Source organism: Triplophysa rosa, linkage group LG2 (genome assembly GCF_024868665.1).
Source record: "Triplophysa rosa linkage group LG2, Trosa_1v2, whole genome shotgun sequence".
Lineage (NCBI taxonomy): Eukaryota > Metazoa > Chordata > Actinopteri > Cypriniformes > Nemacheilidae > Triplophysa > Triplophysa rosa.
Window position 1 is genome coordinate 513,526 of NC_079891.1, and position 26,432 is coordinate 539,957.

Consider the following 26,432-nt stretch of genomic DNA (forward strand, 5'->3'; position numbering starts at 1 on the left):
AGTTTGTCAGTTGAGCTAGAAGAAGTGATAAATTATCACAGACGTTTAGAGAGAGAGAGAGAGAGAGAGAGAGAGTCCTTCTCTATTTTCTGTCTTTAGTTTATTCATATCTTTCTTTCTTTCAAAGTGAAGTAAAACTAAAAATGTTTCTTTCTCCTGAACAATGTCTATACAATGGAACTGAACGGAAAAAAAATATTCATATCAAAACAGACATAAAGATGGAATAAAAGTGACTTAAGTGATGTTTGCTGGTTTAATAACTGATTCAGCATGTCCTGTCATTATTCCAGCTTCATATTGAGAAAATCTGAAAAAATGACACCACCTCTGTTTTCCATTATTCTTGTGTGTTCAAGGTTAACAAGCCATCAGTTTTGAATCTGTTAATACACCTGCATCAGGTGTCTAGTCTGATAAATCTCATCTACTGACTGTCATTTGGAAGACATTTCATAATCTTTCCAAGTTTCAAAGATGTTTTCATCAAATCACATTTAATGATAAACAGTTTGTGTTAAAATGAAACTACTAAATATAAAAGTGTTTTTAAGTCTGTACAGCAGAAATAAACTTTAAAACACTCGCTTCAAAGCATTTAGTATATTAGGTACAATTCCTGATATTTATTTTTATTAGTTGATAAAAAGTGAACCTCAGGCATATTAGTTAGTAGTTGACAAATATGTCCGCGGGGAAAAAAAGAGATCACTCCAAAAGTTCATTCAATCAGCATTTCTAGATGTAATGTGGCCAGTCAAGTCCAATGTCTTTGAATTTTAATACAATCAAACCTCAGGAGTGACATAAAGTCATCCAACAGCAATGTGAAAGACTGACAGCATGATAACACACATGAAAACTGTGAGAAAATCCAGATTATCACATTGAAAAATAATTTCTGAACTTTTCCTAAATACATGTAAAAATATGACTGTTGTCAAAATCTGAACTTGTTTTCTTTGCAGTATTTGAGGACTGAAAAATACAGATCATCTGCTTCTCCAGTTTTCATTTTCTACAAATAAATGCAAATAGAAAGTATATTTTTATTTGAAATTTGGAAGAAAGTAATTTACAGAATGAAACAAACATGATCATTTTACCTAAACACACACTGTAAAACTTTGCTGTAGTTTTTGCAGCAGGTTTGCCAGTAACTTACTGTAGATTTAATTACTACTTAATACTACTTTCCTATTAGTACTGTTTTCAATTACTTTAATCAAAATTAAAACACTTTCACTTTTGAGATTCAAAATGAGCAAGAAGAGACTGATTAGCACAGCAACACTGCAAAAAATGACATTCTTCCTAAGCATCTTTCTCTTGTTTTCTGTAAAAATATTTATAACTTCTTAAATTACGATACATTTACATAACAAGAAAAGTGACGTAAGATATTAAGTCTTGTTTTATGAAAGAAAAATGTATAAACTAGGTAAGTTTATGCTTAAAACAAAAATGTAAATTAAATCTACGTTACTGGCAAACCTGCGAAATTACAGCAAAGCTTTAAAGTGCGCCTATAAAATCAGAAAAACTATAAAATCTTCTTTGTTATTTTCTTTCTAAACTTTTTCATCACAAATGACAAAACTCCTTACTGCTGTAAAATCACTGTGACACACAACCTCTGTTGTTTTAACAAAATTACTTCTGAAGCTTGTTAAACATTAAAAACTGCTGTGTTATTTTCTCTGGTGTGGCACCTCAGTGTTTGTGTGCTGTAATAGGATATGACATCATCATCATCATTATCATTAAAACAGTTATAATCACACAATCTCATTTCATAACACATTCATTCACCAAACCAACAGTTTTAGTGGCTTATTGTGTCCATTCCGAGATGCCATCCAGAGCGATTTGCCGCTTTGTGTGTTTGTGTGTTTCTCATTTCACTCGTATTGTTTGTTATTGTGTGTGTGGCTTTTTTAACAACATCTCTTTTACTCTTTGCACCTCTCCATCTCTCTATAGTGATTGATGGAGTGAAGCATTGGAGCACAGAGGGCCGTGCGTGCATGCGTGCGTGCGTGTGTGCGTGTGTGTGCGCGCAGGACTGGGGTGCGAGCGGCGCAGCGGTGAGGGGGAGCTCAGCTGAAAGCTAGAGACTTAATTCTATGCATCATTAAACAGTCTCACTCAATGCAACATCCCCCTATACATCATCCACGCTCAGTAAACACAACGATGACATTACATTAGCAAGCGCAAATGAATTTTCTTTTTAGAGGGAAATTGAGAATACTCTCTCACTCTCTCCACGTCACAGACAGACGCAAAAACACACAACACAAACTACTAAAAGCAAGAGATGTTTAACCAAACACAAACATGACGTCTCTGTCTGTCCTCCACTTTCTCACACAGTAAAATCCCCCAAAACGTCCTTTATTAGCAGATGATACTCAAAGACATACAGATGTCTAATTGCAGTTATTTACAGTTTATCAATATCATTACAAAATGGTGGTGTTAGAAAATCATTCCAACTGTATTTTTGATATAGTGGCTCTTTCTTTTTTTACAGAAACTGAAAATTCCTTCCACAAAAATATATCCTTATTTATTGTAAGTTGTCACTTTGGACTGAGAGAAAGAGAGAGAGAGAGAGAGAGAGAGAGAGAGAGAGAGAGAGAGAGAGAGAGAGAGAGAGAGAGAGAGAGAGAGAGAGAGAGAGAGAGAGAGANAGAGAGAGAGAGAGAGAGAGAGAGAGAGAGAGAGAGAGAGAGAGAGAGAGAGAGAGAGAAGTATTTCTGCAGCAGTAATGCTGGTTAGGAGAAGAAACTCTGAGCACATCAGATGTGTTCACGTCACATTTAACATCTTCTGAAGATACTGTGACATTAAAACTAAAGCAAAAGTGTTGCATCAGGTTTTTGCTAAAAGAGGAAACAGCGGTGTCTGATTAGTTTTGTTTTATTATTGTTAGTATTTTTAGACCTTTAATTCTTCACTAGACAGTCACAAATGTAGCACACTGCAGTCGAACTCAGGTTTGTGTTTCAGTTTCAGTTAGTGTTAATTGATGTTTCTGTCGCTCGCTCACAATAATGACAATTTACAAAGGAAAAGAATCTCAGGAGACTCATTTGAGCTGTTTGTTTAAGAGATCTGTCGGTGCTCAGCGCTGGCCTGAGATCAGTGTGTTTGTGTAATAACGTGGCCACAGGACTTTATTTCATACTTCAAACACATTTGACTTGCTGTCTTATTCAGACAGAAGCAAATGTGAACAGAATAAATTACAGGCCTAATCAATTGAATAATTATGTTTTTATTGCACACATTATGTCTTTTTCTCCCTAAAAGTGGCAGTCCTGTTTTTTCTCTAAAGTTGACAGAATCCATTAAGAGGCAGCTATATATCATCACATCTGTCTGGCGTGTTCGTATATCGCTCGGCTCGTTTGGAGAATATCGAATCGGTTACACTAAAGTAACCCCCCGGATTTGGCCAAATGTAAAAATCTATTTCTTTCATGCATGCGTGAGGAACTGTCATCGTGAGCCGTAATGACGGATGACGGCAGTTCTCTCTCGCAGCGAGAGGTGATAAAAAGTCAAACCGGAGACAGACAGACGGACAGACATACAGACGGACGGACATACAGACAGACAGACGGGTCCAGACAGACACTGGAAGAAATGAAATAAGATCTGTTTTAAACAGGGACGATTAGATCAGGAAAGTTTTTTTTTAGTCTAGTCAGAGGTCAAAGAGAAATCAAGATCATGACTTTTGACCTCTTCTTGATTCTTGTGTAGATCCTAAAGTAAATGCTGCTTGGGAGATGTTTCTATCATTTCAGATAACTCTGCGAATCTCGTTGAAAAAGCACTGAAACAACACTTGAGGTCAAAATATGATGTCAATGAGCATCAAGTCATTTGACCTCAAGTAAATATATTATTAATATGATATCATTTCTCAGCATTTAAAACAAACACAAGGAATTGGATTTCACTCAGCTTATGCTTTGTTTTTATTATGACTAACTGAATTTCAGTTTACATACAAACCATGGTTTTAACATAAGATGTACGGAGCAGAAGCATTAGAAACATTTAAAAGCTGTAATAATCTGACAATACTTTGCCATTATAAAACCTTTCTTACTGCTGTTTATTTGTGTTATATCATACAGAGATAAAGTTGTTTTTTGTAAATGAATTTTGTTTTTCAAGCCTAGTTTCACACACCTTATGCTCACGTTTTCATGTATTGTCACAGTCGCCTTTAGACATTCACTCGAGTGAATTGTCTTCAAATCTTCTTTTCTTAATAATATGGAAGTTTATATACATTGTACTGAAATGTTTTTCAAGATTCACATAGAAGTAACGCAGGAACGTATCACACCACCATCTCATTCATCTCCATCTCGATCACTATCTCCACACCTTCAAACAGAACGACAGACCCCCGAGAGCTCTGATTCTGACCCATGCTGAGGTGTGAACTCATTTCTGCCCGCGTTTATGATCTGATGACTCTACGGGCTGTAAAAACTCCGACACTTCAGCGTTTGTGTTTGCTTTTATCATAGCAGCATGCTGTCGTGTCATTTGTGGATGATGTCAGAAATTGTGTTGAGATTGTCTCAGCGGGGCTGTTAAAAAAAATAAGTTTACATGAGCTCAGCATCTGATTTACTGATGACTGTGATGGTTTTCTTCCAAAGAGTCAAATCTAAATGGGAATGATGGAGAGATTATTTGACCTGTTTATTAGTTAAGATACAGTGTTCCTCGGCAGGACTTTAGTAGCAGTGTTCTCTATGTCCTGAGGAAAATTCTGTAAAACATTTAGCAATAAACACCTGCATCAGATTTGTTCTGTAGAGTTTCTGCTGAGTTTACAGCTTAAACAATAAACAATATCAATGACAATTATAGGTAACATTCAAGACTAAAAGTGTGATTTTGTTTATTCCACACAATCTGAACACATATTGACATACAGTATATGAGATCTGGAGGCAACCCAGTGATTTCTGGAGCGCTGCAGACGTTCATCAAGCAAATTCATTTCCCTCTGAGATTAGAAATGATGTGACATTTGACTGACATCTGTTCAATGTCATGTTTGTTTATGGAATCAACCTGGACGGCATTAGCTTTAATCTTGAAATCATGAAGTAAAATGGATTCTATTTCCTTTTTCTTCTAGACTGTTTTCTGCTGGTGGACTGGAGAAGAGCTATGCTCTTTACCAGTAATAATCTTTCTATTGATGCCGGTTGATAAAGAACATCTAAAACAATCTGGTGTCTTTCAGCATCATTCTTCAGCTTGATCTTCAGCAGCGATGACATCAGTGAGGACGAGTCTTTGCCACAGACAAGATGGAAGACACCATGTGCCTGTTTACGCTCGTAAGAGGGTTTGTTCCTCTGCCAAGTCATGGGTTAAAGAATCATGATGTTTTTCTTTTTTTTTGTCATTCTGGATTTTCATCTCATCGGATCAACCCAGATCAAGCACATCTGAAGTGACTTTGTTCTTTTCTCCTGGAGCTGTCCCTGAGAGGTTTGGAGACAGTGCCACCTGCTGGCCATGAATTCTGCTTATTTGTGCCTTTAACAAAAACAAATCTTTTTTATGGACCAGGCTGCTGACTACTGAGGCAAAATATAAGAACAATTTGACATGAATGTTTCAGGTCGGCATCATGCTGTGAGAGAACTGTCTGAAATGCCTGTCAATTGACTCCATTTTTATGGATTATATATATCTACTCTTAATCGGGGATGTCTGTCTGTCAGATTTACAAAAATACAGATTTTTACGTAAAATATTTGAAGAAAGCTTTAGTATATCATTAACCAAATGCCATTGAAGTGTGTGTGTGTGTGTGTGTGTGTGTGCGTGCGTGCGTGCGTGCGTGTGTGTGTGTGTGTGTGTGTGTGTGTGTGCGTGCGTGCGTGCATCATCTATTGGCGGTGGTGTTCTGTCCGTTCAGCACAAACTTCTGTCTCCAGATTCACTGAACGCAGACTGTTGATTCACCTTGAGCTTCAGTGTCCAGCTCAAGGCAAGGCCGGCCACCGTGTGTTTTCATTGTGGCAAAACATTCAGATCATGTTTCTATGAGGGGAGCTATTTAAATGCAAATGGTTTTGGAGACGTATTAGAGGTGTTGGAGAGAGAGTCGTATGCAGATGTCCTTTAGCATCAGCGCGCTGTGGATTACTGGAGGAGAATGCAGAACCTCGCGGTGAACGGGGTGAGAACTCTGGAAATTGAATAGTGGGCCGGTGCTTTTTCATTTATTGTAATTTCAAGAAAGATGCACGAGTGCAAAACAGAAACAGAAGTGACGGATTGTTTTGTGCTACAGACATTTGTTATTGTACCGAGACATTAAGTACATTTAAATACATTGTGCACTTCAAAGTCCTTTAACAGTTTTGCAGTTAAAATATTCTTTAGTTTAACAAATTCTTTTAAAATCTTGGTAAGACTTGATAACAATAAAATGTATTAGTTTATTGTATGTTATACAACATTTGATTTTAAATGTCGGCCTATTAGTAAATGCTGAAATGAACTAATGTGAATGCTCATTGTTCATTAACAAATGAAACTTTGTTGTGAAGTATTACTGATAACGTACACACGTGTGTATCAAGATAAAGTGCTTTAGTTTTACGGTACTTTCCCATCACTGCAGTTAAAGATCTGAAAACATTTGTTGTCTTTTGATTAAACTCTGCTTGTTGTTGTAAATTATTTCTTTCTGGTTGGAATATTTCTGCACATCCAGATCAGCAGACACACAAACACCAGATCTGCGAGTTGTGTAGCAATGTGATAGTGTGTGTGTGTGTGCACGTGCGTGCGTGCGTGTTGACCTGAAGTCCCTGGGCCGTGAGGGTGGAGCAGGCTTGAATCTGCCATATTCGATCTCTGATGGTGTGTAGGTGGAGTCTAGTCGTCACGTCTTGCTTATTGGCAAAAATGAACAGAGGCACCATACTGAGTTTCTCCTCCACCAGTAACTCACACAGCTCCTATGGATTCATCATCATCAGTGTGTGTTCACAAGAGAGAAAGAGTTTTTATTGTGAATGTGTTACCTGTCCCGTCTCCTCAAAGCGTTTTCTGTCCGCACTGTCAATCACATAAATCTGCAGAAACATTATTTGATATAAATGATCTGTTTCAAGTGAATAAATACCACTGAAGGAATCCAATCCAATCACTTCACATCAACACGAAACAGCATTCAGATTGACTGAAATGGGATATAAACCATTCATTCAAAGACAGTATTATGACAAATAGTAATCAACACCAGGTGATCTGTGTTGTCAAAGTAATTCCTCCGCGGTCGAATCTTAAAAATCTCAAAACATACAGTGTGACATAAAGAACAGAGAATATTTCTTTCTTTCTTTTGTATGACCCATCAGATGAAAGGTGTCTGTATCATATTAGTGTTGTTGTTGTTGTGTGAAGTGCGCAGAGTGATGATGTCGTCTGATGCCAGCTGTTTCAGCATTGTCCAAACCCAACAGGAGAATCCCAACCTCCTGCTCAGGAGAATTCTTCAATCTCTTCGGGACTGATAGTAAACCCTGACGAATGTCAAGACACGCTTCAGTGTTTGTGTGCAGCTAGGAAAAAGCATCTGGGATAATATGAGTTTAGTGTTGTGTCACATTATGATGACGTAAATGAATAAACGACATTGAAATAAGAATGAGAATGGATACAGTGTCGACATTGAAACTACAACAAGATACATTATAAAATGTGTATTACCCTACAAATTTAAATCAATCCATTCAAATCCTTTTCTATATAAGAAACACAAAAAGACAACAGTGGCTAACCATCCAGACAGAGACCCTCCTATCAAAATAAAAACTTCAGAACCTCTTAGTAAAAGTGGAAATATTGCACAAAATTAAAATATTTTTTGAATGTTCTTGTTTTATTAAATACATTGTTGAGGACAATGTATTTAATAAAACAAATAATTTGGATAATTTATATTCTATTTTAATAATAATATTAAGCTTTTTGCATGCGTCCCTGTAATTGCTGCCTACTCTGTCATTTTGGGGTAAACGCCCCTTTAAGAAACGGTGTGATGTCCTCAGTGACAGCCCCTCCCCCACTCTGCCTTTCCTCAGTGGAGAGGTTCAAACATCTGCAGCACACACAGTAAGTATCTGCACTCATTTTTCCTAGTTTTCAACATAATGTGTTTGTAGTTAAATGTTGTCAAGCTTCACATGTCCACATTGTCATAGTGACATTTTAATTAACATAAAAACTTTTCAGTAATTGAAAATATATATCTTAAACAGTATACAGTCAGCTTTAAGAGTGAATCCCTTTGCTAGCTGCAACTACACCATGTGTTCATCCCTGCTCATTTCAGCAGCTATTCTGACACTTGTTTAGTATTAGTTCTGATTCAGAAGGAAAGAAAAGGAAAGAAAAAACTATTATACACATTTCACATTGTGAAAACCTTTGGCCTAGGCTATTTCATTATATTTTATCCAGACAATGTATAGTATTAAATATTACATTTGTCTATTTCAAAGATGTCAGGGAAAAGGAAAATGAGCATTCTTTCATGCTTCGCTCTAAAGGATCAGCTCCCTAAAAGGGTGGCCAGGTCAGAGAAGGAGACTGTGGAGAAGACAGTAGATGAGGCGGTGGAGGAGACAGCTAGGGTGTCAGTAGAGGATGAGTCCGTGGAAGAGACTGTGGAGGACACCATAGAGGAGACAGTGGAGAACCCACTGGAAACAGGGAAAAAGAGAGGATTAAGTAGAGCAGCCACCTGTAGGTGTTTCTTTAAGAAGGAGTGGTCAACCCGATGGCCATACATCACAATGGGAACCGCCAGCTCCTTCTACTGGTGCTCAGTCTGTAGACAAGAGAACTCCTGTGCCCATCAAGGCGTGAGGGACATAAGCAGGCATGTTGGCAGCCAGTTCGGGAGGCTTTCTAAAATAGCTGCATTAGTGTTAGTGCTCCCTCATTCAAATGCAGACGCTGAGAGGGTTTTCTCCATGGTTGGACTAAATAAAACCAAAACCAGGAACAGCTTGGCACTGGATGGAACTATGTCATCCATCATGACAGTGAAAATGGCTGGCCTGGAACCACAGTGTTTCAAGTGGGAGCCACCAACCCCTGTGCTGAAGGCCTCAAAACATGCTACCAACACCTACAATAAACAACACTAACCATTATCTCTCCCTCACACACGCACGCACGCACGCGCGCACGCACGCACGCACACACACACACACACACACCTGCACTAAGAAATGATGAATTAAATATTTTTTTATTTGTACAAATTTATGTGTCACATTTTTCAGTTCAGACCCCCGTCCCCACCCAAACCCCCGCCGCCGCCACGGAACTCAGTTCAAAACTTGAGAGCCCTGACTGCATATGTTGTGACTTAATATACATTACACAAACACGGTATTAAAATACTTTACTTTTTCTCTAGCACGATAAGTCCTTTTCGGTATTTCACGGTTTTGACTAGAAGGGATACAGCTACCTCCACTGGCATGCGCACTTAATTACCTCATAATATTTGTCATGCTGAAAACAGTTGATTAATATTTTTGTATTATTGTAAGGTTATGTTTAGGGTATGTGTAGGCGTTAGCTAATGTAATTTATTGTAATTATATGGCGAGATTTTGCACCACTTCCGGTCGTAGCTGTATCCCTTCTGGCTACAACCGTATTTCACAAATTAGAAAACAATCCGCTTTCTTGTCGTTTCTGAGATAAATTAGTATTTTTTTCGGGGTTTTTTCACTGATTTGTAGCACATAAGACACTCATTTCCTCCACCTACTGGCGTATATATGCAATGTATGGAGAAATGGTCACTGAATCACGAATCACATAAATGAACGAAAACTGCCATCACTAGTGACGCGCTCTTCTCGAGATTACGTGAAATCACGTTCACGAGAGGAGCGCAAACATGTCGCTAGCATCTGTCGCGGGCGTTTATCGCGTTTGTTAAACTATTTTTATATCTGCGCGTTAAGTTTGAAGAGAAACGCCTAATAAGATGCCGCGGAGGATCCTGGGCTCGTTCGCAGGGCTACTGTGCGCGGGGACGCGCCTGGTTGAGGTGAGGCTGTAACTCAAGCTCGAGGATCCTCCGCGGCCTCGACAAGCCGCTGACAAGCCGCAAAACAATAAACAATCGACGCTTTTTATGCATTAAAGGTTAACAGATGACGTCTATCGAACGACACACTCTTTGTTAAACATTGTTATGCATTAACTTTAGAGAAAAGATGCACACAAAACATTTGACTTTGTAGTTACAGACTAAAGATTTGCTTTGTTCAACAATCAGTCAGCGAGCGTGTTCGTGTAACTTAACTTAGTGATGCAGTGTGTTTAATGCAAGTGTTTGTTTTGTTTGTTGAACAGGGTAAAGATTATTGTTTTGGAGTGAATAATGAGCAGTACAGATGTGAGATGGGCTACTGCTGCGGAGAGACTGAATGCTGCACTTATTATTATGAGCTCTGGTGTAAGCACACACACACACACACGCACACACACACACACGCACACGCACACACACGCACGCACCACGCGCCACGCCACAAACGACACGACACAGCACACACACCACGCACACGCACGCACACACACGACACACACACACACACACACCACACACACACACACACACACACACACACACAAGCACACACACAGACGAACAACACAACGCACACGCACACACAGCAGCACGACACACACACACACACACACACACGACAGCGCACACAAACACACATCTCACATACATCACTTAACCATCCACAACACCCTCACACCACACGCCAACCCACCCACCACAACCATCACTTATCACCAACTCAAACTCTACACACAACACACAACACACACACACCACACTACACACAACACACACGCACACCCCACACACAACACACACACACACACACACAAACACACACACACACTACACACAACACACATCACAACACACACACACACATCACACAGCACACATCACACACACACATCACAACACACAGCACACACACGCACCACACACACAAACACACACACACACAACACACAACACACACACACACACACATACACACACACACACACACACACCACAACACACACCGCCACAACACACCACACAGAATGCACACCTGCAACACACGACCACAAACAGTTACTATTATGAGCTGTGTTTAGACACACATATGTTGTCTGGGCGGGGGTTGAAGTCTATTACCACAGACTAATCGAGGTGTAGTCTGTGTGGTGTCTGTGTGTGTACAGGGTTCTGAGTTCGGTATGTGGACTCTCCATAATCATGTGGTGAGCTGTTGTTGCGCATAATAGACCATCGCCGATGGTGGAGATGCAGTCTGCCAGACAGGAGACAGCGTTCCGAGGAGATCAGTCTCATGCATATCAGGGGCCTCCAACTCCTTCATCTTCTCCTCCTCCTCCTCCCTAACCTGCGCTGAGTTCTCTTCTCTTTTCTCCTTCCGTATTCTCCTCTCTAACACTGCGTGGTTCTCTTCTCTTATCTCCTTCGTTTCTCCTCTTAACCCTGCGTGAAGTTCTTTCTTTTCTCCTTCGTTTCTCCTCTTAACTGCGTGAGTTCTTTCTCTTTCCCTTCGTTCTCCTTACGCTCTAGTTCCTTCCTTCGTGTCTACACCGCGTAGTCTACTTTTCTCCCCGTTTCTCTTACCTATCTTCTCTTTCTCCTTCGTTTCTCCTCTTAACCCTGCGATGAGTTCTCTTCTCTTTCTCCTTCGTGTCTCCTCTTAACCCGCCGTGACGTTCTCTTCTCTTTCTCCTTCGTTTCTTCTCATTAACCCTGCGTGATTCTCTCCTTTCTCCTTCGTTTCTCCTCTTAACCTGCGTGAGTTCTCTTCTCTTTCTCCTTCGTTCTTCCTCTTAACCTGACGTGAGTTCTCTTCTCTTTCTCCTTCGTTTACTCCTCTTAACCCGCGTGAGTTCTTCTCTTCTCTATTTTCTTCCTATTCTGTTCCTCTCCATTTCTCTACGCTTCGCTGTTACCTTCTGCTTGCACTTTTCTCCTCTTACTCAAGGTTTCTTTCTTTTCCATTCGTTTCTCTCTCTTAAACCCGCGTGAGATCTCTCCTCTTTCTCCTTCGTTGTCTCCTCTTAACCCGCGTGAGTTCTCTTCTCTTTCTCCTTCGTTTCTTCTCTTAACCCGCGTGAGCTTTCCTTCGTCACGTCTACTGATTCTCTTTCTTTCCTTCGTTTCTCCTCTTAACTCGCGCTGAGTTCTCTTCTCTTTCTCCTTCGTGTCTCCTCTTAACCTGCGTGAGTTATTCTCTTTCTCCTTTCGTTTTTCTCCTTTAACCATGTTTCGTGAGTTCTCTTCTCTTTCTCCTTAGTTTCTTCCTCTTAACCTGCGTGAGTCTCTCTTCTCTTTTCCTTCGTTTCTCTCTTAACCGCGTGAGTTCCTTCTCTTTACTCCTTCGTTTCCTACTTAACCCGCGTGAGTTCTCTTCTCTTTTCTTTCGTTTCTCCTCTTAACCCGCGTGAGTTCTCTTCTCTTGTCTCCTCTTCGTGTCTCCTCTTAACCTGCGTGAGTTCTCTTCTCTTTCTCCTTCGTTTCTCCTCTTAACCTGCGTGAGTTCTCTTCTCTTTCTCCTTCGTTTCTTCTCTTAACCTGCGTGAGTTCTCTTCTCTTTCTCCTTCGTTTCTCCTCTTAACCCGCGTGAGTTCCTTCTCTTCTTCTTTCTCCTTCGTGTTCTCCTCTTAACCTGCGGGTCTCTTTCCTTGAGTCTCTCCAGTTCCTCCTTTCTCCTTCGTTTCTTCTCTTAACCTGCGTGAGTTCTCTTCTCTTTCTCCTTCGTTTCTCCTCTTAACCCGCGTGAGTTCTCTTCTCTTTCTCCTTCGTTTCTCCTCTTAACCCGCGTGAGTTCTCTTCTCTTTCTCCTTCGTGTCTCCTCTTAACCCGCGTGAGTTCTCTTCTCTTTCTCCTTCGTTTCTTCTTAACCTGCGTGAGTTCTCCTCGCTTTCTCCTTCGTTTCTCCTCTTAACCTGCGTGAGTTCTCTTCTCTTTCTCCTTCGTTTCTTCTCTTAACCTGCGTGAGTTCTCTTCTCTTTCTCCTTCGTTTCTCCTCTTAACCCGCGTGAGTTCTCTTCTCTTTCTCCTTCGTTTCTCCTCTTAACCCGCGTGAGTTCTCTTCTCTTTCTCCTTCGTGTCTCCTCTTAACCCGCGTGAGTTCTCTTCTCTTTCTCCTTCGTTTCTTCTCTTAACCCGCGTGAGTTCTCCTCGCTTTCTCTTCTCTCTCTTAACCTATGGAGGACTAAACCTGCAAAAATTTAAATAAATAAATGTATAAATAAATAAATATATAAACGAATAAATGTAATAATATGAAAATAAATAAGGAATGAATGGTTTGATAAAACAAAATAATTCGTTTTAGCTATTATTGATCTTAGCTTTAACTTTTCTTTTCATTTTTTAAATTGATTTATTATTTTTTGTGTCCATTTTTAATTATTTTTAATTATTATTATTTTTTATTTTTAGATTATTTTATTTATCATTTCCTTTTATTTTTACATTTATTTATTTATACGTTTATTTATTTTTATATTTATTTATTATCGCATGTATTTATTTCCACTTTTATTTATTTATTCTTGTATTTATTCTTACTTTTCTGTGTCTTGTATGATAATTAGATGGGTTGGTCTTGCCTACTATTGGTTCAGCTAGATTGAAGCGTTTGATCGATTACTCTTGACTTGTTTTGGACTAACGTCACGTCACTCACTGATCGTTTGCTTCGTGTATAACGTTAAGTAACTGTGGCGGGCGCACAATTAGCTAGAGAGTTACAGCATTTAGCCAATGAAGTCGATAACCATGCATCAAATGACGTGTGTCATTCAGATTAGATGCACTTATTGATGATTTATTACAGACTGAAGGCGAGATAAATGACAAAGTTCTCCCTCGGTTGTTAGCCTCTTTGCAGCACATTCAAAGTCTGTGCGAGTCAGAGGGTGCTATGGTGGTGTTACAGTTCAACTGGTGAAAATCATAAAGCACAAAATGTAATAAGGTTTAACTACACAGATGAGCTTGTAAACCGAAGTCGCAAGCTAACGCTTTGTCAAAGTGATAGTTATAAGCAGCCTTTCGGTTAGAAAAAGCGTAAAGATTTAATGTAACATAATGTAAATGAATTGAGACATAGTGAACTTAAGTCACAAGTTAACACGGTAGTAATGAGCATCGTTCTTTCACTACAGGGGCCATCAAATGGAAACCATTCCTTCTAAAAAGACGTGGTTACTAAACGGTACTCGTAAACTACATTCCATAAGAGATAAATAACACAGAGGTCACAAGTTAAAACGGGCATATTCCCTTGATTCATCCAGCTGCATATTGTTGTGTGACATCTTGATATTATTGCAAAGATCCGCAGCAGCTAGCATTGCGAAATAGCTTAGTATGATTGTTACCGTAGTGACACGCTGCCTCACTTTATTGTATGGGTACGAATCCCGTGTCAAATCGCTTTATTTATTTTTTCACCTCGCTTCAGCCGTTACGGGCGATCATACCAATAATTTGCAATCTTAACAAGAATGTCAAAATCATGTAACAAGAAAGTCTGTGTTTATTAGACATCTTAATATCAAGTCGTCTTGTGCTTTCAGAATCGACGAATCTGCTGAGGTCGTTCATGCACCTCTTTGGCAGAGGACCTGTAACCGGAACTTGGTCACCACCTTAGCACCCCCTGACTCGCACAGATTTTGAAGAACTTTGTATTTATCTCTCCGTCAATCTGTAATAAATCCTCAATAATGCATCTAATCTGAATGACACATAGTCATTTGATGCATGGTTATCGACTTCATTGGCTAAATGCTGTAACTCTCTAGCTAATTGTGCGCCCGCCATAAACGTTATACACGAAGCAAACGATCAGTGAGTGACGTGACGTTAGTCCAAAACAAGTCAAGAGTAATCGATCAAACGCTTCAATCTACGCTGAACCAATAGTAGGCAAGACCAACCCATCTAATTATCATACAAGACACAGAAAAGTAAGAATAAATACAAGAATAAATAAATAAAAGTGGAAATAAATACATGCGATAATAAATAAATATAAAAATAAATAAACGTATAAATAAATAAATGTAAAAATAAAAGGAAATGATAAATAAAATAATCTAAAAATAAAAAATAATAATAATTAAAAATAATTAAAAATGGACACAAAAAATAATAAATCAATTTAAAAAATGAAAAGAAAAGTTAAAGCTAAGATCAATAATAGCTAAAACGAATTATTTTGTTTTATCAAACCATTCATTCCTGTATTTATTTTCATATTATTACATTTATTCGTTTATATATTTATTTATTTATACATTCATTTATTTATAATTTTTGCAGGTTTAGTCCTCCATACTGCGTGAGTTCTCTTCTCTTTCTCCTTCGTTTCTCCTCTTAACCTGCGTGAGTTCTCTTCTCTTTCTCCTTCGTTTCTCCTCTTAACCTGCGTGAGTTCTCTTCTCTTTCTCCTTCGTTTCTTCTCTTAACCTGCGTGAGTTCTCTTCTCTTTCTCCTTCGTTTCTCCTCTTAACCCGCGTGAGTTCTCTTCTCTTTCTCCTTCGTTTCTCCTCTTAACCCGCGTGAGTTCTCTTCTCTTTCTCCTTCGTGTCTCCTCTTAACCCGCGTGAGTTCTCTTCTCTTTCTCCTTCGTTTCTCCTCTTAACCCCGTGAGTTCTCCTCGCTTTCTCCTTCGTTTCTCCTCTTAACCTGCGTGAGTTCTCTTCTCTTTCTCCTTCGTTTCTTCTCTTAACCTGCGTGAGTTCTCTTCTCTTTCTCCTTCGTTTCTCCTCTTAACCCGCGTGAGTTCTCTTCTCTTTCTCCTTCGTTTCTCCTCTTAACCCGCGTGAGTTCTCTTCTCTTTCTCCTTCGTGTCTCCTCTTAACCCGCGTGAGGTTCTCTTCTCTTTCTTCTCTTCGTCCTTCTTCTCTCTTAAACCTGCGTGAGTTCTCTTCTCTTTCTCCTTCGTTTCTCCTCTTAACCTGCGTGAGTTCTCTTCTCTTTCTCCTTCGTTTCTTCTCTTAACCTGCGTGAGTTCTCTTCTCTTTCTCCTTCGTTTCTCCTCTTAACCCGCGTGAGTTCTCTTCTCTTTCTCCTTCGTTTCTCCTCTTAACCCGCGTGAGTTCTCTTCTCTTTCTCCTTCGTTTCTCCTCTTAACCTGCGTGAGTTCTCTTCTCTTTCTCCTTCGTTTCTCCTCTTAACCTGCGTGAGTTCTCTTCTCTTTCTCCTTCGTTTCTTCTCTTAACCTGCGTGAGTTCTCTTCTCTTTCTCCTTCGTTTCTCCTCTTAACCCGCGTGAGTTCTCTTCTCTTTCTCCTTCGTTTCTCCTCTTAACCCGCGTGAGTTCTCTTCTCTTTCTCCTTCGTGTCTCCTCTTAACCCGCGTGAGTTCTCTTCTCTTTCTCCTTCGTTTCTTCTCTTAACCCGCGTGAGTTCTCCTCGCTTTCTCCTCATCTATGGGTTCCAGTCTGTGAAATCTAGTCTATGATCTAATTATAAGAAAATGATCATTGAAGTTTCATATCAGTAATTCATTTGGTCATTTAACTTAGTGTTAGCACTTATTGTTTTATTGCACCTGTGACATATCGCATTATTGCTTCCTAAATTCTCTGTAAAACGTTTAGGATAAAAGCGTCAGCTAAATGACTAATTGTAAATGTAACTAATTTCTCTGTGAATTCAATCATTGTCATGGGCTTTTCACAGAATGTTTTTTAGATGATTTTATGTAGAAAACTCCAGTGATGTTTTTTTTGTCTTATTGTCAAGTTAAACAAAACACAGTTAAACTTTTGTTTTGTGCTGTTTTAAGTTTTACATTGTCAGATGATTTTGAGTGCAAGAATGTGTCTTATATAAACGTATAATAAAAAAAACAATTTCATCTGTCAGGTAGAAAAACTTTACAAGACTAGCAGTCGACTGGTTTGTATTTGAGTGTCAACAGAGATTCTCCTGCTTCAGCAGAAACATCTGAGCGCAGTCACGTCCGTTCCTCCGAAATGAGCACAGCAGCTGTCAAGTTAGTTATTTTGGTTTGAGTTGAGCAACACTATGGTTGGGTTTAGTGACATGTCGCTTGTATCTCTCTGAATTACTTTCAGGGTTCTGGACCGATTGCAAGCTGCCCGACTATGAGGAGGTGGTCGGTCACCCCCCGACGCCCCCGCCGCCCTATTCAGAGGTGCCCTCAGAAGCCCAGCCACCTATCAACCGACCAGAGGCCGCCGTGGTCCTGGAGCTGCCCGCGGAAGCGTCTGACAGACCGTCCTGCGATTGGACTGATCAGGAGGATCCGAACACACGGCGCAGACACGTGACGGGGGACTCGGGTATCGAGGTGTGTGTGTGCCAGCTGGACGTAGACGAGGGTTTAGGGCCGGAGGAGGGCCGGCTGTGTCAGGGGGCAGCCGGCGGATGCTGCTCTGAGCGTCAGATCGATGCCAACAAGGCTCTGATGTCTGAACCCAACGGCGATGCCGAGCGACTTGTGTGACGCTCCGTTTGAGATTACGATGATGATCGTGTGAATGACGAGAGATATTTTTTAAATTTGATAACAGCTTTAAGTCTGTTTATATCCTCACACCGTCTTTCTCCTCTTCTTGACACTCTAACATACAGACTGATAGACTGACAGCCGGCAGTTTTCTTTGCACACAGCTGCAGTGTGACATCAGCGCCAGAGTGACACACACTTCTGCACAATGTTAATGGGGCAGTACACACATATTCTGTGATGCTGTTTGTGTTTAATGTTATTCATCTGGCGGTGTGCCTGTGCAATCCCATGAGCCTCTGCAATGATGGAAAACGAGGTCACACGATCAGTGATGTCATCGTCTCACTGTTGGCCCTGTGGGATTTACGGCTGATTTGAAAGATTTTCAAAGTGTCCTTCTGTGTTGTGTTTTACAACAAGAGAATTCTGATGATTCCTGAGTTTGTGTCATAAGAATTGTGTGTGACATGTTACAGTAATAGACGCTCAGAATCAGTGTCTCATGAACTTGAGACCCCTCCAGACTGCACAAATATTATTGCAAAAAACGCCTCGACACAAAACGTGTTCATGTGTGATCTCTGCACACACAGTGTTGCGATGATGTTCTGGACATGTGTTGCCCTTGCATGACTTCATTTCATCTCTGATCTTATGAATGAGGGACTGAGCTCCTAAAGCACACGTACACACCACACTCTTACTTGGGTTAAAGGGCTAGAATGAAAATATCACACAGATGAGCTTTCTCTACAGTTTGTCACAGCGGTTTGAGCTTCATGCTGTCATTTGTTTTCTTCTTATTTATCTGGGTGTCGCTCTGAATGTGCTGAACATTGTTCTTAACCTCAACTCCCAACATCTTCAGACTTAACCCATTCTGTGCCTTTTAAAAACTAGAAATCAGACTAACTAGGCTATGCAAAACAGAATCCAGAAATCTTTTGTGTGCTGCACCGACGAGCAATACTGATCTCATATTCGTATGGCTCATAGACTCACAGAACCTCTCGTGTCCGCTGTATACATCTGTTCCTTCAGCTGACGCTCATTCATGTCAATGTGAGTCCAGACTGTTTGTTTCGCATGTTGTGAGACTATTTTGTCGTGTCATTTGTCCAGGGTTTTTGATTGTATCAGATGTGTGATTGATGATTTCTATAGCTACTTTAATGTTTGCTTTTTCAGAAATAGTGAAATGATGTCTGTCATATGCCGGTGCTCTGATATCTAAAGCTTTGGACATCAATGTTTAATAATAAATCATGTTTAATATTGAGCCAAAACAGAGCTTGCGTACGGACTGCAGTTTTTCTGTAAACGTAAATATCTTTACGCGCAGTTAAAACATGTAACGTGCGTTTAATGAAACATTTCACAGTAGATTTCTTTGATGGGGTTCTTCTGATAGCAGATAATGATGATGTACTTGATTTATATGGGCTGATTTTTGCCACAAAAAGATGTTTTATTTCATTATGAAGGAAGAAAAGTTTCCAGCACTGAGTGTTTTCTACTGTCAGGTATCTAGAGTACTTTGTCTGCTGTGGTTACTATATATATATATATATATATATATATGGTCATTTGTATTTTATTTTTGTAATAAATTTACACCAGCTTTTGCTTTCAACCTGGCTGTCTGTATTAATTTTACACTCATGATCCAGTTAAATATTTTGCCCACATTTGCTTAAATATATTTTAAACTAGTTACACTATGTGTGTGTGCCGTTTGAATTTTTGTTTTTATTGCACTGCAAATTACAAATCTCAGGTCACTGAGGGTATCTTACTGACATTTTAAGATTCTATGTCATTCAAATGTTTTTCTTATTCCTTATTTGAATTGTTGTTGATATGTTGTTTTTGTACAGAGATTAAAGGCGAGCTTGAAGTCCCTCAATACTTAATATACAAACAAACTGATGTTTAAATGGTTAAAATTCTGAAAATGAATGAATGTTTGGTTATGATCAGAACTGAGGCGGGTAAAATATTAATGTATAACACTTCATGGCAGCCGTGGACATTTTTGTCTATTTTGGACCCATATGAATTTTTTTATGCACAAGGGTTAGATGAAAATGTATGTGAGGTATGACGCTAAACAACTGAAGCTTAACATTGTGACATTTCAATGGTAATATTCTGTTGTAACGTGAATGTTAAGTGTGGTTAAATAAAGCCAACTCAGATTAATATGAATGTCAAAAGATTACCAGACAGACAGTTTATTATGTGACACCATCAGCAGTGGAATCTTGACTTCTACTGACAGAGAATGAGCTCATCTTCTTCAGGCACAAAGATGACCTTTATCCAGGACGGGGCTGTAAAGATTTAAAGTCGTCAAGTCTCCCGTTATAAACGCTTTTACAATCAACTTTGCAAAAGAAGGAACTTCTGCGCTACAGAGATTTACACTGATTTTCCATTGTTCATTTCAAGGCAGCAAAAACAATAAATAAATAAATACATACATACACCTGAGAAACAGGACATTATAGCATCCACTAAAGGATATTAAGGCTCATAAAAGGTGATACATAACTGAAATGTGAAACAGACACAGTTGATATTGTACAATCGTCATCTCTTTTACTGAAGCCTCGTGTTGAGCAGCCGATCTGGATTTATAAAAAAACACTTCTGCTTGTGTTTAGAAATGATGAAGGAACAGCCGTGCAGTCACAACTCTTGCTTCAGGACATCTCTGTGTTGAGTCAGTAGAATCGCTTTCGTCTGTTTTCATTCCAGTGGCTGTAAACCACAAGTCCCACCACCACCAGCAGAAACAAACCCAACATGGAGAAGAGAACGGTGAAGAAGATGCCAACACTGCCGACGCTCTCCACATCTGTGTATGCTGAGACACACACACACAAGTTATAGTTTGAATAAAGAAAATAGAGCCATTTCAATCTTTGACTTGTCATTATTTTCATATTACACACACCTCCCCCCACAATTTCTCATTACATTACAGGGGTTGTGCCACAGTGTTTCATGTATTCTGACTTCTTTACACAGTTAAACGTGCTGGCTTCTCATGCGTGACATGGTCAACTTGTCAAAAAACGAGTTAGACGTATGACGTAGTATTTATTTCTGTGCTCGAGACACTCCCCCAGCGTTCGTATAAGGTTTCGGAAAGTTTTTTTCGAACATGAAAATCTGTTTCGTAACCGTTCTTAGGCCCTTATTGGGCAATTCTCCCAGAAAAGCACGGCAAGGCAAAAGAAAGAGCTCGCCCACGCGTCAACCAACGAGCGATAGTAAGACACGCTTACCATCAAGATCGGCTGCGCTGTGGGCCTGCAGCGGCAGCTCGTTACTCTTGCGATAGTGAAGTTGAGGTGTCTGTTCACTGCATTTCAGTGATGGATGTTATATAAACGCTGGATATAACGCTGGATTTGGAGATGGTTTGAAACTGATAGATGGCGCGGTCCCAGTGCTAAAAGATGCCGGACATGAACCGGCAATTTTGTTGGCAATGGGTGCAATCGTGCTTTAGTTCCGTGTTTTATTTTGGTGTGAAATGTAACATTATTATTTACGTCTGTAGAAGTCTGTGTTGTCCACACTGGGTATCAAGATTTCCTCTTCCTGCTCCTCCTCTTGTTTACTGCGCAGGACGGTCAGCTGGTAAAGCTTCATAGAGATCAGGTCGTGGTTATCTACACAAACACACACACAGCATGTCAATCAGACAAGAGAAGTTCACAGCAGTGTGATTTGTGTCGTGGTGTTTGTTTACCGGACAGATCTCCAGTGATGGCTGATGCTCCAAAGTAAAAGCCCTGTGGCAGTCGCACACCTGGAATATCCAGACAATCTCTCCATTCATGCTGACCGTCAATATCAATCATGACCTACACACAACAGATGACTTCCTAAGATCTCAATGTCGCTTGTGTTACCAGACACATACATCAGACATTAAAAACGTTAATGTTTATCCCTGATCACGTATGATAATATTGTAAAGAATGAAGCACCCAATGAAAAGTTGGTCTTTATAGCCTCTCTCTGCACCTCCCTGAGTGTCATTCATTGACCAAAGAGAGAAAACACTAAATAAATGTGCCTGATAATACTGAATTGAATCATGTGAAAACAGAGTAATAAAGGAATCACTACAACTCATCAGAACTGCACAGAAAAACTACATTTACACAACTTTCAGCTTTGGAACAGTTGAACTGAAAATGCAAACAGAGTTGAACATCATTCAGAGAAATCTAAAAAAAGTCTGATTTTTGTTTTATGCTTTTCATTTCAAGAGCCCCACCAGACACAGCGACTGTAAATCAGTCTTTGTATGTACAGCATTAAAACAAACAAACCAATAAATAACATTTACAAAGTGTTATGTGTGTGGACGTCTGTCAGATCGATGCTAACTCGTCAAGAGTGGAGCAGAGCTTTATAAAAACTAGACGCCGCTCATCTGATGTTACTGTGTCTGTGAGGTTTTCAGGTAAAAACTTTAGTACCACATCAACACTCAAATACACACGCTGCAAAACAACAACAAGTCTGTGGAGTCATGTTTGTGTTTGGTCTCTCACCGTGAGTCTGCGGCGGACGTATCTGATGAAGATGAAGGTGTCATGCTTCCGGTTGCGCACCATGGCGTTACAGCCACCCAGTTCTGTGGGCCGACCGTCTCGATCGTGATCGTAGCTGATCGTGCCATTGGCAACCATAGCCAACACGTACGGAAATATTCTCTAACAGCCCAAACAAATTAATTCAGATTCAGAAACACCGACACGCCTGCAGAAAACTGCTTGACATCAACAAAACCCAAACTCACAACACATCATGCACAGGACACTTGTGAAACTGCAGTCCATGTCATATTTAACATTCTCAAGCCATACAGAGAAACAAAGGATAAGACTAGATCAAACCAAAGCAAAGATTAAAAACCATCAGCTGTGTTTACCATGTGTCTAACAGTAATGTCAAGCAGTAAATGTAAAACACAGATTTGATCTTCACTGTTTGAATTATAATGAGCACAAAATAAAACACACATGATTTATATAACTGAGCATTAAACGAGAGAAATATACACGATGTGGATCGTGAACGCTAAATATCTCACACTTGAGTGTTTTATGTGTCTGTGGACACCAAGCAACAGTCAACGGTGTAAAACAACACTGATGTATAATCATCATCACGCTTGTGTGAGACATTACCTCTGTGCGAGGGGTGTATCTCTTCTTCTGAGCCTAAAACACACACACACACACACACACATAACAGAGAGTGAATGAAATCAATTCTACACACTCTCATCCATCACATTTCATATGACATGAACATCAGGATTGTGATGGCTTACTTCCAGAAGTTTCTCTTCATTAGGGTACGTGTCCACGAACACGCCGAGTCCTGTGAAGAAATCTCTGTTTCCAAACACAGGACCTGCAAACAACATGACATCATTCCAAACACCAAGACGTGTCATCAGTAAATCAACTGAAAGAAAGAAATGTTCCGACCGTTCTGCATTCGTTCCTTTGTGTACCACACGGCCAAACCGTCACCGTTCAGATTCTTCTTTCCTTGACCGTGAATCTTAAAATGAACCTGCAGCTCCCAATCATTCAGATGACACGGCTACACACACACACACACACACACACACGAGCAAACACACACACACACACACACACACACACGTCATATGGCGTGAATACGTGTTTTTCTGTGTCTTTGGTGTGTTATAAGTTACTCATGCACGTAAAATTGCAGAAATGAAAGTGTGGGAGCTAGACATATGCCCGGTTAACCGAAAATATATATCACATGATTTATGCACAACTTGTGAGTGAAGTAGGGTAAAATGCTGCTGCATCCGAAAGCCAGAGAGCGCTCTCGTGCGGAAACTCCAAATACACACTGCAGAAGAAGACCATAACACACGTAGTAGTAGGAAATGCCTAAGGACATGTTTTTTATCACCGTTACTCAAGCCTCCTCAGGTATTTTTATGATAATAAAGTATATTTATAATGATCATGTTTGACGGGTGTTGCTCAAATGCACGTTATAAGCGACTCAAACTCGCACTGCTTTTAGATCGAGCAGCATTTTTACTGATCCCAGAGCTAGGGCTGCTCGATTATGACAAAAAACATAATCACGATTATTTGGGCCAATATTGAGATCCCGATTATTTAACACGATTACTCATTAACTTTTAAAACAACATAGAAAATGAATAACTTGGCTTTTAAACTGTGAATTCAACTGAAAAATTAAAGCTGCGAGCAGCGATGATCGGGCCCTCGCGGAAAGTGCCACCGCAACCCGATTGCATAAGGAAAACAGTGAATTGTAGGCGATAAAATTAATGCAGGCGAATTATAGTAGGATTTGTTATTTATTTAAATGCGTCACATTCCCTTTTGCCAGCTGGTGGCGCTATTGCTATAAGTGAACACTGACATGGATATGTGTTCAGGCCAGGACTCTTATCAAACATGTGAAGTGTGAGGCCGGTCAGACATTGTGTGCCTGAGTTACTATAGCTTCCTGTTTCATGGCGAAACATCAAACTTTATCACGCCACCATAGACGCCCCTCATGAAAAGTCAGGAACTTGCAATGTATCGTCACAAAGGTCTGAAGATCATACTGGCCAAATATGATGCTGACCTGTTTGAATCTCTATGAGGAGTTAATCACAGTTTAAAACATGTCACTTCCTGTTTCCTGCAGGTGGCGCTATAACAGTATTTGAATATAATGTAGGAATATAATAAATTACAAATCCTACTATAATTCGCCTGCTTTAATTTTATCGCCTATGATTACACATATCCATGTCAGTGTTCACTCATAGCAATAGCGCCACCAGCTGGCAAAAGGGAATGTGACACATTTAAATAAATAACAGGAAATCTAGTACATGTAAATAAATTAAAGTCTTTATATAATATAACTTCCTAGACCTTTGTGACGATACATTGCAAGTTCCTGACTTTTCATGAGGGGCGTGTCCATGGTGGCGTGACAAAGTTTGATGTTTCGCCATGAAACAGGAAGCTATAGTAACTCAGGCACACAATGTCTGACCGGCCTCACACTTCACATGTAAAAACACAGCGTTTTTTAACGTTAAATCGTGTATACACATTGCATTACATCTAAAACATACCATAATATTCCTTTCAGCAGTGTCATATGACCCCTTTAAATTGAGATAGCTACGTTTTTTAAAAAAACATACTTTACAAACAAACAAAAACACTACGGTGTGCATCTTAAGACAAAACAATTGCACTGATATATTTCAAGATAAATTAGTGCAGGTTGTTTTTGATCAAGACACCTCTAACATTTCAGTTAGTCTGGACCAGGCTTAAAGGGACACTCCACCCAAACATGAAAACTCTCTCATCATTTACTCACCCTCAGATTGTTTCAAACCTGTATGAATTTCTTTGTTTTGCTGAACATACAGGAAGATATCTGGAAGATTGTCAAATCTCACCCCCATTGACTCCCATAGTATTTATTTTCCCTACTATGGCAGTTAACGGTGCGTGAGATCTGACATTCTTCCAAATGTCTTCCTGTGTGTTCAGCAAAACAAAGAAATTCGTACAGGTTTGGAACAATCTAGGTGTGAGTAAATGATGAGAGAATGTTCATTTTTGGGTGGAGTGTCCCTTTAAGATCTGTCCGGGACACTTGAAGTGAAACTCACCATTCGGCTCCATACGGCTCCTTGTTTGCTCTGTTGGTCTGAAGTGAGACGCACGTGATCAGTGGTGACCACAGCATCTCCCATCAGCTCCCAGTGAGACGAACCTGAGACACCAATACCTTCAAACACGCAATGAAAAGCACGTTAACCTGAAACTAGACAGATGACGTCATGCCCTTAGGAAAATAACAGTTTTACTGCAGTTCAAACCACAAAAAAACACGGTTAGTGTAGTAAACTGTGGTTTTGCCAATAGTAATCAATGCACCAAAAAAGGCTCATTTTCATAAGGGTGTTTGCACACGGATATGTTATTACTGGCACAGATGCATGAGAAATATTTCCGGCTTTAATCACGATTGCTGAAAAATCACAACGTTGTTTTTAATTCGTCGTTTATTTATTCGTGCGTCGGCTGTCACTTACTCTGGTACGGCTTTGACAGTGAATATTCTCTCTTTAAAAACTCTTCCATCTCGTGTCCGTCATCACAAAAACTGACGCTTAAAACAGCAAATAAAATCAGAAATGATGTAAAAAACATGATTTCACACGCAGAGTGTTTCAAAAGCGTCCGCTGAATTCACACTGCAGCCATCCCTTCACGGGACCACGCTCTGCTGTCGCGCTATTGGCCGCTGCTGGTACACGGCACGTTCCTATTTGCTCCGTCGCGTGTCAATAAGACTTCAGTCCGCCCATACAACAGCCAATGGGACCGAACGTTTATGATCTAAACGACATAAAAATATACATGCACGTGAAAGAATAAATTAAACATCGACAACAGCTGTACGAATTTAAAAAACTTGTTATGTTTTATGTTGTTATATTTATATGCATGTTCATATTGCAAAATATTTATAAAATACAGCGCTAAAATCTCATAAATTAATAAATATTGATACGCTATTCTGCCATCAACTGATTAAATCAATTATTATTTCTTTATCGCTTTATCTGCTGTGCTGCCTGCTTAGTTCCGGGTGTTTCACGAAGCTCTCGTTTAGGGACTATCGTAAAATCACAAACATTAATCGCCAGTGTTTAA

General features: G+C 39.8%; 2 protein-coding genes and 1 pseudogene across 2 annotated transcripts; 1 reads left to right on the top strand and 2 right to left on the bottom strand.

Moving 5' to 3' along the window:
• Positions 1–6,738: 6,738 nt before the first annotated feature.
• LOC130571001 (ADP-ribosylation factor-like protein 3) lies at positions 6,739–7,703 on the bottom strand (annotated as a pseudogene).
• Positions 7,704–9,886: 2,183 nt separating this feature from the next.
• wbp1 (WW domain binding protein 1) lies at positions 9,887–19,279 on the top strand. The gene is made up of 5 exons (XM_057361951.1): positions 9,887–10,141; positions 10,450–10,574; positions 11,353–11,365; positions 11,416–11,566; positions 17,192–19,279. The coding sequence occupies exons 1-5, from the start codon at positions 10,079–10,081 to the stop codon at positions 17,638–17,640; spliced, it is 801 nt and encodes a 266-aa protein (XP_057217934.1). The 5' UTR covers positions 9,887–10,078; the 3' UTR covers positions 17,641–19,279.
• A 577-nt stretch (positions 19,280–19,856) lies between these two features.
• Positions 19,857–26,008, bottom strand: lman2la (lectin, mannose-binding 2-like a). Its single transcript, XM_057321404.1, has 9 exons — positions 25,808–26,008; positions 25,382–25,500; positions 23,169–23,286; positions 23,009–23,091; positions 22,863–22,895; positions 22,224–22,385; positions 21,410–21,524; positions 21,210–21,329; positions 19,857–20,515 (listed from the first exon to the last, which is right to left on the bottom strand). The coding sequence occupies exons 1-9, from the start codon at positions 25,923–25,925 to the stop codon at positions 20,373–20,375; spliced, it is 1,011 nt and encodes a 336-aa protein (XP_057177387.1). The 5' UTR covers positions 25,926–26,008; the 3' UTR covers positions 19,857–20,372.
• Between the last annotated feature and the right edge of the window lie 424 nt (positions 26,009–26,432).